At 37.5% G+C, this 10,707-nt stretch overlaps 1 protein-coding gene across 1 annotated transcript in view; it reads left to right on the forward strand.

The window, feature by feature from the left end:
- The first annotated feature begins 7,335 nt into the window (after nt 1-7,335).
- LOC118334476 overlaps nt 7,336-10,707 on the forward strand; it is an 8,694-nt gene continuing 5,322 nt past the window's right edge. The window contains exons 1-4 of the mRNA XM_035670391.1: nt 7,336-7,435; nt 7,925-7,946; nt 8,836-8,871; nt 9,614-10,237. Coding sequence (XP_035526284.1) covers nt 9,645-10,237 — 593 coding nt within the window. The 5' untranslated portion in view covers nt 7,336-7,435; nt 7,925-7,946; nt 8,836-8,871; nt 9,614-9,644. The remainder of the gene's footprint in view (nt 7,436-7,924; nt 7,947-8,835; nt 8,872-9,613; nt 10,238-10,707) is intronic.

Here is a 10,707-nt window from a genome sequence, read left to right on the forward strand (position 1 = left end):
GCTGCTGTCGCACATCTGCCCTCTCTCTCTCTCTCTCTCTCTCTCTCTCTTGCTCTCAAAATCAGGTGAATATAAATCTCCATTCAGAGAGATGACAGTGATAAAACAGCCAATAGCTTTACTTCAAGTCAGAAAATGTATTCTGTGAATGTTGTTGACTGCCAGACGCCCACCAGTCTCAAAAAAGCCCTTTATTTGTATACAGCCTGATGCATGCAGATGAGTTAATATTTAACAATGGCTATATTAATAATTATAACCAGTTTACTCAAGTACTGTACTTACAGTATTGAGGTACTCAATATGTCCTGACACTTAATACTTCTCCTGCACCACATTTCAGAGGCAAATATTATTAAATACATTGCAAATCATAAATATAAAAAATAAATAAATGTATAGTAAATAAATATATTGCACATTTTTTCTGCAAACTACAGTTACTGCAGATTAAGACTTTACACACAACACATATGATGCATTGTTGTAGATTAAACTACCCAACAGTGTATCGGGATGGGAATCAAGAACAGGTTCCAGTTAAGAACTGGTTCCAGTTAAGGGAACCTGGTTCCAAATTGTCCAATTTATCAGAATCGTATGCCTCAGAGCTTATCAATTCCTTTTGTCAGTGCCAGTGTGTTTCTCTGACAGTTGTGCAAAAATAATGACATCAAACTCCTGCGTCTTAACTGCTGGAGACTTGAAACAATAATGAGCCATGGCAAAGAGAAAGAAATAGTCCAAAGTGTGGCCTCATTTCACAAAGAAAAGGATTGAATATTTGGGGGTTTTGGACTGCTGAGTAGAAAAATAGGATAATGTGATGGGCATTTATCACTGATGGCTTATGTTTTATAGACGAGATGATAATCAGTTAATAGAGGAAATAATCAGCAGATAAATCAACAATAAAAATAATCACTTGTCGCATCAGCTAATCATAACACACATATTATTCCAACGTAAGAGTTCTGGTAAACCTCGATTGGAACTTGGATGTGAGGCCACTTACACACTGAACAGAATACAATTAGGGGGTCAATAGAAGCCCGACAGCAAATTTTTCAATTATAATTTGGTTTGGAATGATATCCACTCCTGTGATGTGGCTTTTTACCACCTGGTCTGTGATTGCTTTACATGATGAAAGACCAACAAAGGAACGAGAGAAATAAAACATCTGAAGCTGATGAGTCTGGGTTTCTATTTGCTGATAAATTTTCATTCATGATTAACTTTCTGACATTGAGACCCTTGTGCCCCAGTGTCAAGATCTATATTTAAAACATCAATGATCTCAGCTGATATGTGCCCAAATGGTGCACATTCCTAATTTAATTTGTGTTTAATCATATTACCACACAGGAAACCTGAGGCTATACAAAAGAAAAGAAGAGTGGAATGGGTGGTTAGAAGGGGCCTAGCTGCTCATTTATGACCGAAGGCCCTCAAGGTTAAACAGACTGTGGTACAATGCTGTGAGCAGGAACAATGTGATGGCAAGAGGACATCATTGTCATTTTAACAATAATAATACACGACAAAAGAGTAAGAGACACTAAAAAACTAAAAAAGCAATAAGAGAATTACACTCAACATTCAGAAGTTTAGTGCCATTTTCTGTCTCATGTTAGATTTGTTGTGGATCTTCAGAGCTTTTTACGCAGTGAAGGTAATTCAAACTTCAAATTGGTCAAAGTTAGACATGGTCTCTTAAGATACGTAATTTATTCATTTATTAATTTGTTGTTGCTGTTAACATTGTTCCTCTTAGCTTCTCACTTTGGTGGATGTTGCTTTTGCTCTCCTGATATTGTCTGAGACATATAACAGTCCAGTGCCATGTGAAAATGATGGGGAGTGAGTTGTATCAGTGTCAGTTTTAGGATAATTTTTTCAACCCTTAAAGGAGCACCTAATCCTTCAGTTTATCACAACGTTAAAACTCTCATGATTTAGAGATCCATGTTTTTTTAAGGGATGGGTAAGAGTATGAAAAAATGTTAATCTGAAAAGTAACTAGACCTGTGAGACGAATGTAGTGGAGTAAAAAATACAATATTTGCCTCTGAGATCTAGTGGAAAAGTAATAAAAGTATAAAGTTGCACGTATTTGTACAGTACTTGAGTGAATGTACTTACATTCAACCACTGGGCATGTTATAAAAGGATAGTTTTTGTTTTCTTTGCCCGTGGAGGTCTCCTACTGTCAGTGATTAGTTGTTTGAAAAACGCAGATGATGCCACAGCTAAAAGCGGTGGAACAAGATGGGTTGGGATGATTGGAAGGACAGAATAATGTTAACACTACGGTATCTTTGAACATATAAGATACATTTCACTGTTGCTACACTGGAGCTGGTTTATGGTCAGTAATTTACAAATGGGGCAATGTGTTTCCAGGTGTGAATGTAGAGCAGGCCAGTACTAAAAAAGCACAACCCTTCCCTGCAGAATAGGTTCCTAAGAACAAGAACACAGGATTCAACCTTCAACTACTCCTCCGGAGTTACTTAGTGATTAATTTACAGGAACATTTAACGTCAGGTGTTCAGCTAAAGCTCCTTGCATACAGTAAAAGAATACAATCGTTCTTGTCACTCTCCAGGTGTGAATTAAAATGAAACAACCACTTGGTTACAAGCAAGCATGTTATCAGGGTTCAGTAATCACTGTAGCATGGGCATAAAGTTAACCCTAAAACACTGTAACCCATTCACAAACGCAGGGTAACAAAAGGTTTGTGTGATACACTCATGCCTGTTGGCTAATGGCTTATTTTTCAAACATATTAGCTGTTTGCAGTTAAACAAGGCTTTGAATGTCCTGTTTGATCGCTCCTTTCAATTTTATAGAGCAGGGTTGCCTATTTATCTACCAACAGTAAGCATGTTGTATAAAGTGAAGACAGCTGTGTTTGATCGCCTCAGGAGCTAATGTATTCAGGCTGCTGTTTTCACAGGCTAGAACTGGTTGTACTGTAAGCATGTCAAAACTGAACAAAAGCAGAGGTCAGATAAAGCTAATGGTTGATACTTGGGCTAAAAATAACATTTTCCTTATCCATTAACCTACTGATTATTTTCTTGATTACTCAGTTAATCGTTTGGTCAATTAGATACATAATAAAACATCTTGTTTTTTCTGACCAACAGTCCAAAACCAAAAGATATTCAGTTTCACTATCATAAAAGAAAACAGAAAATATTCACATTTGAGAAGCTGGAACCATTGAATGTTTGCCATTTTTGCTTAAAACATTTTTTTTGATTGTCAAAATGTCACCAAATGTTCTGTCAGTCAATTAATCGATAATCGTTTCAACTAATAAAGATGGAACAAATGAATGAATACATGAAAAAATACAAGTATGTTTCTCCTTACCATGTATACAGAAATGTTATACTTTGGGAGCCTTAAATGGAAGCAAAAATAAACCTTTTGAAATTTAAGACATCATTTCCAGAACCTCCTATAAAGATGACATCAGTAAACAGCACAAGGATGCTGCTGTTTAACTAACCCACACTGATCTGGGATTGCTTTACATGATGAAAGACTAACAAAAGGGAGAGAGAGGCAAAGGATTTAAAGCTCTGGGTTTCTGTTTGCTGATAGATTTTCATTTATGAGTTCCAGTACACAGAAAATACCTCCCCCAGTCAAAATTGGGGTTAATGTAGCACAAACACAAAAACCATTGACCAGTACCCAGTACAAGGGATTGTTTCGATCCAGTATTAGTGTTATTTTTGGACATGACAGATGAACATTGACGGATATGAGACAAAGACATGTAATGTAAAAGGCCCCCCACCCTTTCTACCCAGGAGCAACACCCAGACTCTTGGTCTGCAGTCGTTGTTGCAGTTGTTTCCACCTATTAGAAGTACTTTTGCATCTCTATGTTGTTGCTTTACGCCTGTTTGTAACTGTTTTGTGTCTTTTTGTGTTTATTTTTGTGTCTCTGTGATCATTTTGTTTCTTTTTGAGAGTTTTTTATGTCTCCTTCTTGTTCCTTTGCTTCTGTTTGTGGTTGTTTTGTGTTTTTTTCTGGTCAGTTAGTGTCTCTTGAAGGTTGTTTCACATCTCTTTATAGTAATTGTGCATTTCTTTCTGGTTGTTTCTTCTTGTGTATCTCTTTGTGGTTCTTCTGCTCCTGTTTGTGGTTGTTTTGTGTCTTTTTCTGGTCAGTTGGTGTCTCTTGTTTTGTGTTTGTTTCACGTCTCTTTGTAGTAATTGTGCATTTCTTTCTGGTTGTTTCTTCTTGCGTGTCTCTTTGTGTGTCCCTTTTGCCCCTGTTTGTGGTTGTTTTGCATTTCTTTGTAGTTGTTTAATGGACTTTCCAACAAGAAATATTGCCACTTCAAACAGAGGCTCTGGCCCAGGGCCCAAACTACGCCCAGGGCCTGTGCAGAGTGGGCCAGTTCAGTGAACTGTTATAATTTACTCTTTTTAAACTGTTTAAACTAAAATAATATGTGTTAGCCTAGCAGTTTTTACTGTTATATCTAATCTTGTTTTGTACAACTAACAATACATTTGTGACAGTTTTAAGGTGACTCTTGAGTTTGAGTGTCAAACACAGCCCATTGGAAAAGTTGACCCAAAAGTTGGATAAATTTTTACGGCAGTGATTTTAAGTGTGTACTCTGTTGTCTAAACTGAAAAGATGAGTGACTTCTGAAAAGTGAAGATTAAATGTTACTACTTTAGTGTTTGGTAATTGTCACATCATGAGACTATGCTGCAACGATAAGTCGATTAATTGATTGTTGAATGTCAGTTGACGGATCTGCATCTATTTTGATCATTCATTTTTTCGAGCAAAAACTGCCAAATATTCTGTGATTTCAGTTTCTTCAACCTGAGAATTTGCTGCTTTTTTCTGTCTTATATGATTGTAAATGGAATATCTTTAGGTTTTGAGCTGTTAGTCAGACACATTTGTCAGACAAATTGAAAAAATAATCAAGAGATTGATTGATAATGAAAAGCTAAATGATGTTTAAATTCTGTTCACACCTGTTAGCAATGCTAGAATATGACCTTTATTTGGTTTGACAACTGAGCTTAGCAACCTCTGATGGCTCCACAAAGTGAGTGCCTCATCTGTAGTCAGTGCAGCACATGCTAATTTTACAGCATAAAGACTTCACAAATTCAAGGTTTCTCTGATGTGACTGATGCACATTCATATAATTAGTAGTTTTCACTTCTGATGTTGACTTATATCAAAGGTTTATTTAACAAATCATCACTCTTAAAGTTAAAGGAAGTCACTGAACTCTTTACATCCTGTTAGATCAGACAGATGTGCACTCATATATCTGGAGATGGCTTTGCACTCAAGGGGTTATCTAAATGAATTGTATATGACATTAAAACCCTTTAATCAATATACAGAACAGAAGCCAGCAGACATATTATACGGTATCACTCAGATATGGGAAATACATAATGCACAAGAAATGCAATCACAAGTAAGTAATGTGAAACTAGGGTAGGAAAATAATGGAGGAATAAATCAACCAATCAGTGAAAGTAGTGTTGTTGAACTCCTTCCAAGAACACCAGTAAAAGAACAATGTTTTACGCATTTTAATTATGCAGATTTGTCCTTATGCCCTGGAGATCCACTGTAAAGGATGAATCATAAATAGTCCGAGCTGCAGTGTACTGATGCCTTCTTTTTGGTACAAGCCTTGGCTTTAATTTGAAAAAGTGATAAGAAAAGATAAGAGGAAAGTGTTAAATTATTTGTCAACCAGAGTGATTAAGTGTAAAAAAAAAAAAAAAGATGGTCTGACTATGATGTCCCCGTGGGTTCAAATCTTCTCATGATAGATGCTTTACTTTTGCACAAGTCAGATGATAAGAATCTGCCCTTTACTTGAGGCCAGCTTTCTGACTTCTGTCAGATTTCTGAAGAAGATGTCAGAAGTATCTCATTCATCTTCCATAGGAAATACTTGAGAGCTCATGCCACTGATTTTAAAATGATGTTTCTTTAGAGGTTTTCACATACAGCTGTAAAGATGAACATTGCAGGTGGGGTTTTTTTTCAGTAGGCTATTGGTTGTTCAGCTTGTTTCATCATAAAGATGAAAAGTCAAGAAAATTCTGATTGACACAATATTGTAAACCAGGATGGCAGAAAGGTCCAGTGTACTGTTGTCCTTGTGGGTTTGATCTCTACTCCTGGTAGTGTAGACAGTAGTTTATTACCCCTGGTGAATTGAGTTATAGTGACATGACAAACAAACCTTGTTTTTGTGTAACTGCAATGCTAACTTGGGATCAAACGCTTTTATTACTTGTGTTGCCCATTCATATTTTTATGATCCTCACTATAATCAGTTTATATTTTTTTGACATTATATTTATTTTGTATTTGCGCCTTATTGATATTTTATATTTGCACTTGTTCCTACTTTGTACAGCAACTGCTGCTCAATAATTTTTCCCAGAATAAATAAAGCTCTATCTTGTTTTATTTTACATTATACAGTCAATAAATCACCTTTAGCCCTACTTTGCAATTACGATAGTAAAAAAAACTGTTAACCTGTAAACCTGCAAACAACAGTAAACAATACCAATACTACCATTACTGCTCCTTGTGATAATAATAATGATAGTCTTATATGAATAAATGTAAAATAAATCTACCAAAGACACACGGAAAACCAGCTAAATTAAGATGAAACTGAAAATATATCAACCTAGGTCAACACAAGTGATCTAGTCTGTGTCCTGGTCAATTTAAAATATTATTAATATTCAGCAGCCTTGTATAGTTTTTCAACATTATTTATTGTCTGTTTAAATTAGCTCGATTAGTCTGCCCTCTGCAGGACAAGGGAGAAAAAAAATATCTGAAGCTTAAACCTGAGCTAAACCTAAAAAGTTTAACATATTCCCCGATTTTAAGATATGTAGTCAGAGAGGTTAACTTGTCAAACTAGAAAGACAAAAAACTAAATCAACATTGTGTCATTATTCAAAACAAACATATACAATCACATCATATGTACGGGTCTGGGCCCCACAGCCTGTCATAACATCATGACCACTCACAGCTCCCCGTTAACTGCCGGTCTCTTTCAATCATGGGAAATGAAGTCTTTAGTCAAAATGGATCATACCAACGTTAACGTACGATGTAAATAGCAGCGAAATCACGGACCTATTTTCATCTTCAGTATCCATAAAAAATAACTTGTTTTTCTGTGTGTTTTCATGTTATTATATTTTTAAAAACGTGAATTAAACGTGGAAATCGTCGATAAAGCCGTCGTTTGTCCCCCCCTCTGTCACTGAACAATACAGGCGGTCCGACACCGCAAGCTCTCTTCTCCCGTCGGATTACAGCCGAGGCAGCACGCCAAGAGACGGTTACCAAGCCATAAAACGTCGAAAAAAGCCAAGAGTAAGTGTAAAAAAGTTGCATTTTTCACCACCTGTGACATAACAAGAAGTGTAGTGTCTGTAAAAACCAATAAACTATTTTGAGTTTGTAGTTTTCAAGCGCCACGTGGTCAACGGAACTACTAGTTGCAGCGGCTGTCAAAAAAAAAAAAAAACTCCTGCAACTAACTTTAGCTGGTGTCAAGGCGAGCAAGCAGCAGATGAAACACAACACGAATTTATACTGTCATTCATTTGAACTGCGACAAATAATTCGGTATTATACGTGAATTATTTCCTCGAGTCTAAAGTGACAAATTGTTAGAGTCGTGTACAGTTATTTGTGTCTACCAGTCTTAAAATGGCATTAATTAAGATATGTATATGTTTGCTTTGAGGTCAACTTTACTCACCCATAAAGTAAATTACGGTCTAATGGTTGTTCTTGCTAAAAGGGTTTGTGTTTTTATACGATTTGTTTGTATTGTCTCTTATTCCTGTTGGGCATTAGCTTCCCATTCCAGTTACAGAAGGTGAGTGTTGATATTGAAGCTGCTTTTCAGCTGATGCACTGGTTTATTGCTCTCTTTTGGTGGAGTGAAAGTGTTTTAAACTTAAGTTGCCAGTTAATTATGTTCACTCAGCTAACATGAATGCAGTATAATATAGCAAACCTGCATTAAATCCTCCATTCATGAAGGTTGAAATGTTTTCAGAGAGGTGGTGATTCAACTTTATGGTAATTTTGGGGTGCTGTTGAACTGAATTCAGGGAGTAACTTTATTTTCTTGAATAATAAATCTTTTTGTCTCTAAAATGTATGTAAAATGTCTAAAGTTTTGTCCAACCAATGGTTCAGAAGCCGCATACATTGCATTGACACTGTTATAAATTAGAGAAAAACAGAAAGTACTCTAATGTAAGAAGTTTGTGCAAGCACATATTTGGCATTTCTGCTTGAAAAGTGACCCAAACTATTCATTTTCTGTTGAACAACTAATATTTACATCTCTAACAAGAGGACAAAATAACAGAAACCTCTCTCAGATTAACACAGTACAGTTCAACTGGCCCGACAATGACCATAAAGTTGAATAGAAATGACTGGTTGTTGTATTAATCTGTATTAGTTTTAGCTAGGTGTACCTAATAAACTGACAACTGTGAGTATATATCTGCACTAACAGGAGGAATATTTTATTTTATTTTATTATGTGGTTAGCTTTTTTTTCTTTTTCTTTTTTTTTTTGCATGAAAATGTAAATAGCATCTTTTGGTTGTGATGTTTGCCTGTTCGTTTAAAGGCAGTTCTGCTATTGGAAACATTTTAATTGTCATTAATGAATTAACTTATATTATTTTCAGTATAATTCAAACTTATGTGATTCCTTTGAATTATGTAAATATTCCATTCCACAATAGGTAACGTACATTATCCTGCAGCATGCCAAAACAAAGGTGAGCCAGACTGTGTTGCACAGGTTGGTTTTTTTTGAAAACATATTGACGTATTTAACACTTAAACAGTGTTTCCTTGTTAATTGGACAAAGCCGCTGTGTGTTTGAAGAGATAACCTTGTTCTACTTTTCCACCACATCTCATTATATGGGTAATTATCACCCTGTGTGATTTGGGTTAATATTGTAATGCTTCTTTATTAAAAATATATATGTAATTAATTTGATTTTCAAAAATAAATAAATATGGAGGAAACACTGCGAACACATCCTAAACTAAATGTTGGCCATCTTCACCGGTCATTTGTGTTAGCCGTGTTACATTTTGCTTTGTTGTTTTTGTTTTTGGCTTTTGCTTTTTACAAGTCCAATGTGAGATTGATCAAGGAACTGTTTTGGCGGCGTTCTCCCATAATCCTAAAAGCACAAATGAGGCCCTGCGCTTTCTCAGGTTGATTCTTCTGTTCCATACAGGTTAAGCTCATCCGAACCTTTCGTGTAAAAAAAATTATAATAATAATAAATGAATAAAAAACGTGGCATTTTCTGGAAAATTGAAGCTTTTTGATCAATCCGCCGTCTCTTTGCCCTCAAAACCACATTGGCATCACATATTGGCTGTTTTATGAGCTGACGCGTCTAACTAGCAAAGTTCCTTTTGTGACGCTAACTTCACACTGAACTAATGGCTCTAGCTTCCACCTTTTGCTTCCTTTCTCTCCTCATAAACCTGACGTTAAAGTGAGTAGAGAAGAGACCGCTTTAACCGAGAAATGGATCAGTCCGTGCCAAACCGTCAGCAAGGTGGAGCCCCTCAGCATGCTATACCAGTGGGGGCCTTCAGGCAGGGTAATATTCCCAGTAAGGAGAGAGGCATCATCAGCGGAGACAAAGTGCAGTTTGGGAAGCTGCGCCGGCCCATACGTTTGTCCCAGTCGGAGAGTTCTGGGGCAGAAGAGGAGAGGTTGAGCACCTCCATGGAAGCGCGCGGCTCCTTTGGTCGAAGCCCCGTCCTCCAGGGCATGCAGGCAGAGGGAAACCCGTATCACCGCGGCGTCTATGAGCAGGCTGAAGGCCACTACCAGCGGCGGCTCGCCTCTAACGGCAATGGGCCGTTGTCGTCATCTCCGAGGAGTCCAAATACCAGAGGTTACTTGAGCTTCCAGTCCAGACGCACCCATGGTCAACAGCAGGATCAGGGGCACCCAGTCACCACTGTGAAGGCCTCTGGGACCCCCCACCGTCAGTACAGTAGAGGCCGCAATCGCACCTCCTCTGAGACTGAGCAGGGGGGCAAAGGCAGCAGAGGGCCGACCCAGAGGAGGAGAGGCCTCTCTGAGACGGAGAGCAGGCCTAGATGGGACAAGTATGGCACCTCGCACACAGGGAATGGGAGAGACATGATGTGTGTTTTGGGTTTATTGACCTACTATGATGGTTTTCTTTAATTGTCGTCTGTCTGCATTTCTGTTTGGCCTCTTTCAGTTACGCTAACTTGTGTATTGTGTGTAATGTTTGATATGCAGTGATAGATGAGACTGACCTTTTGAAATAAACGCGGCACCCTCTTTCATATAAACGAGGTCAATCCTTTGACACAGCAGGGACGCCAACACAGTTAAAGCTCGCACAACTTTCACACTAAAGGCCGGTTGGTTACATGCACATTCCTGGTAGATTACTTTGAAAAAGGATTGCTGTATTTCTGCTGTTTATCTCGCGATCATTGTGGCAAAAGATACAACTATTTTCCCCCTAGAACTTTCCAGAGTTGTAAAATAGTCTCAAGAGTATCCTAAATTCCTGTCCAGTGTACTGGTACCTGAAATAACAGAC

This window comes from Morone saxatilis, unplaced genomic scaffold (assembly GCF_004916995.1).
Source record: "Morone saxatilis isolate NCDOM2014 unplaced genomic scaffold, NCSU_SB_2.0 Contig23, whole genome shotgun sequence".
In the NCBI taxonomy this organism is placed as follows: Eukaryota; Metazoa; Chordata; class Actinopteri; family Moronidae; genus Morone; species Morone saxatilis.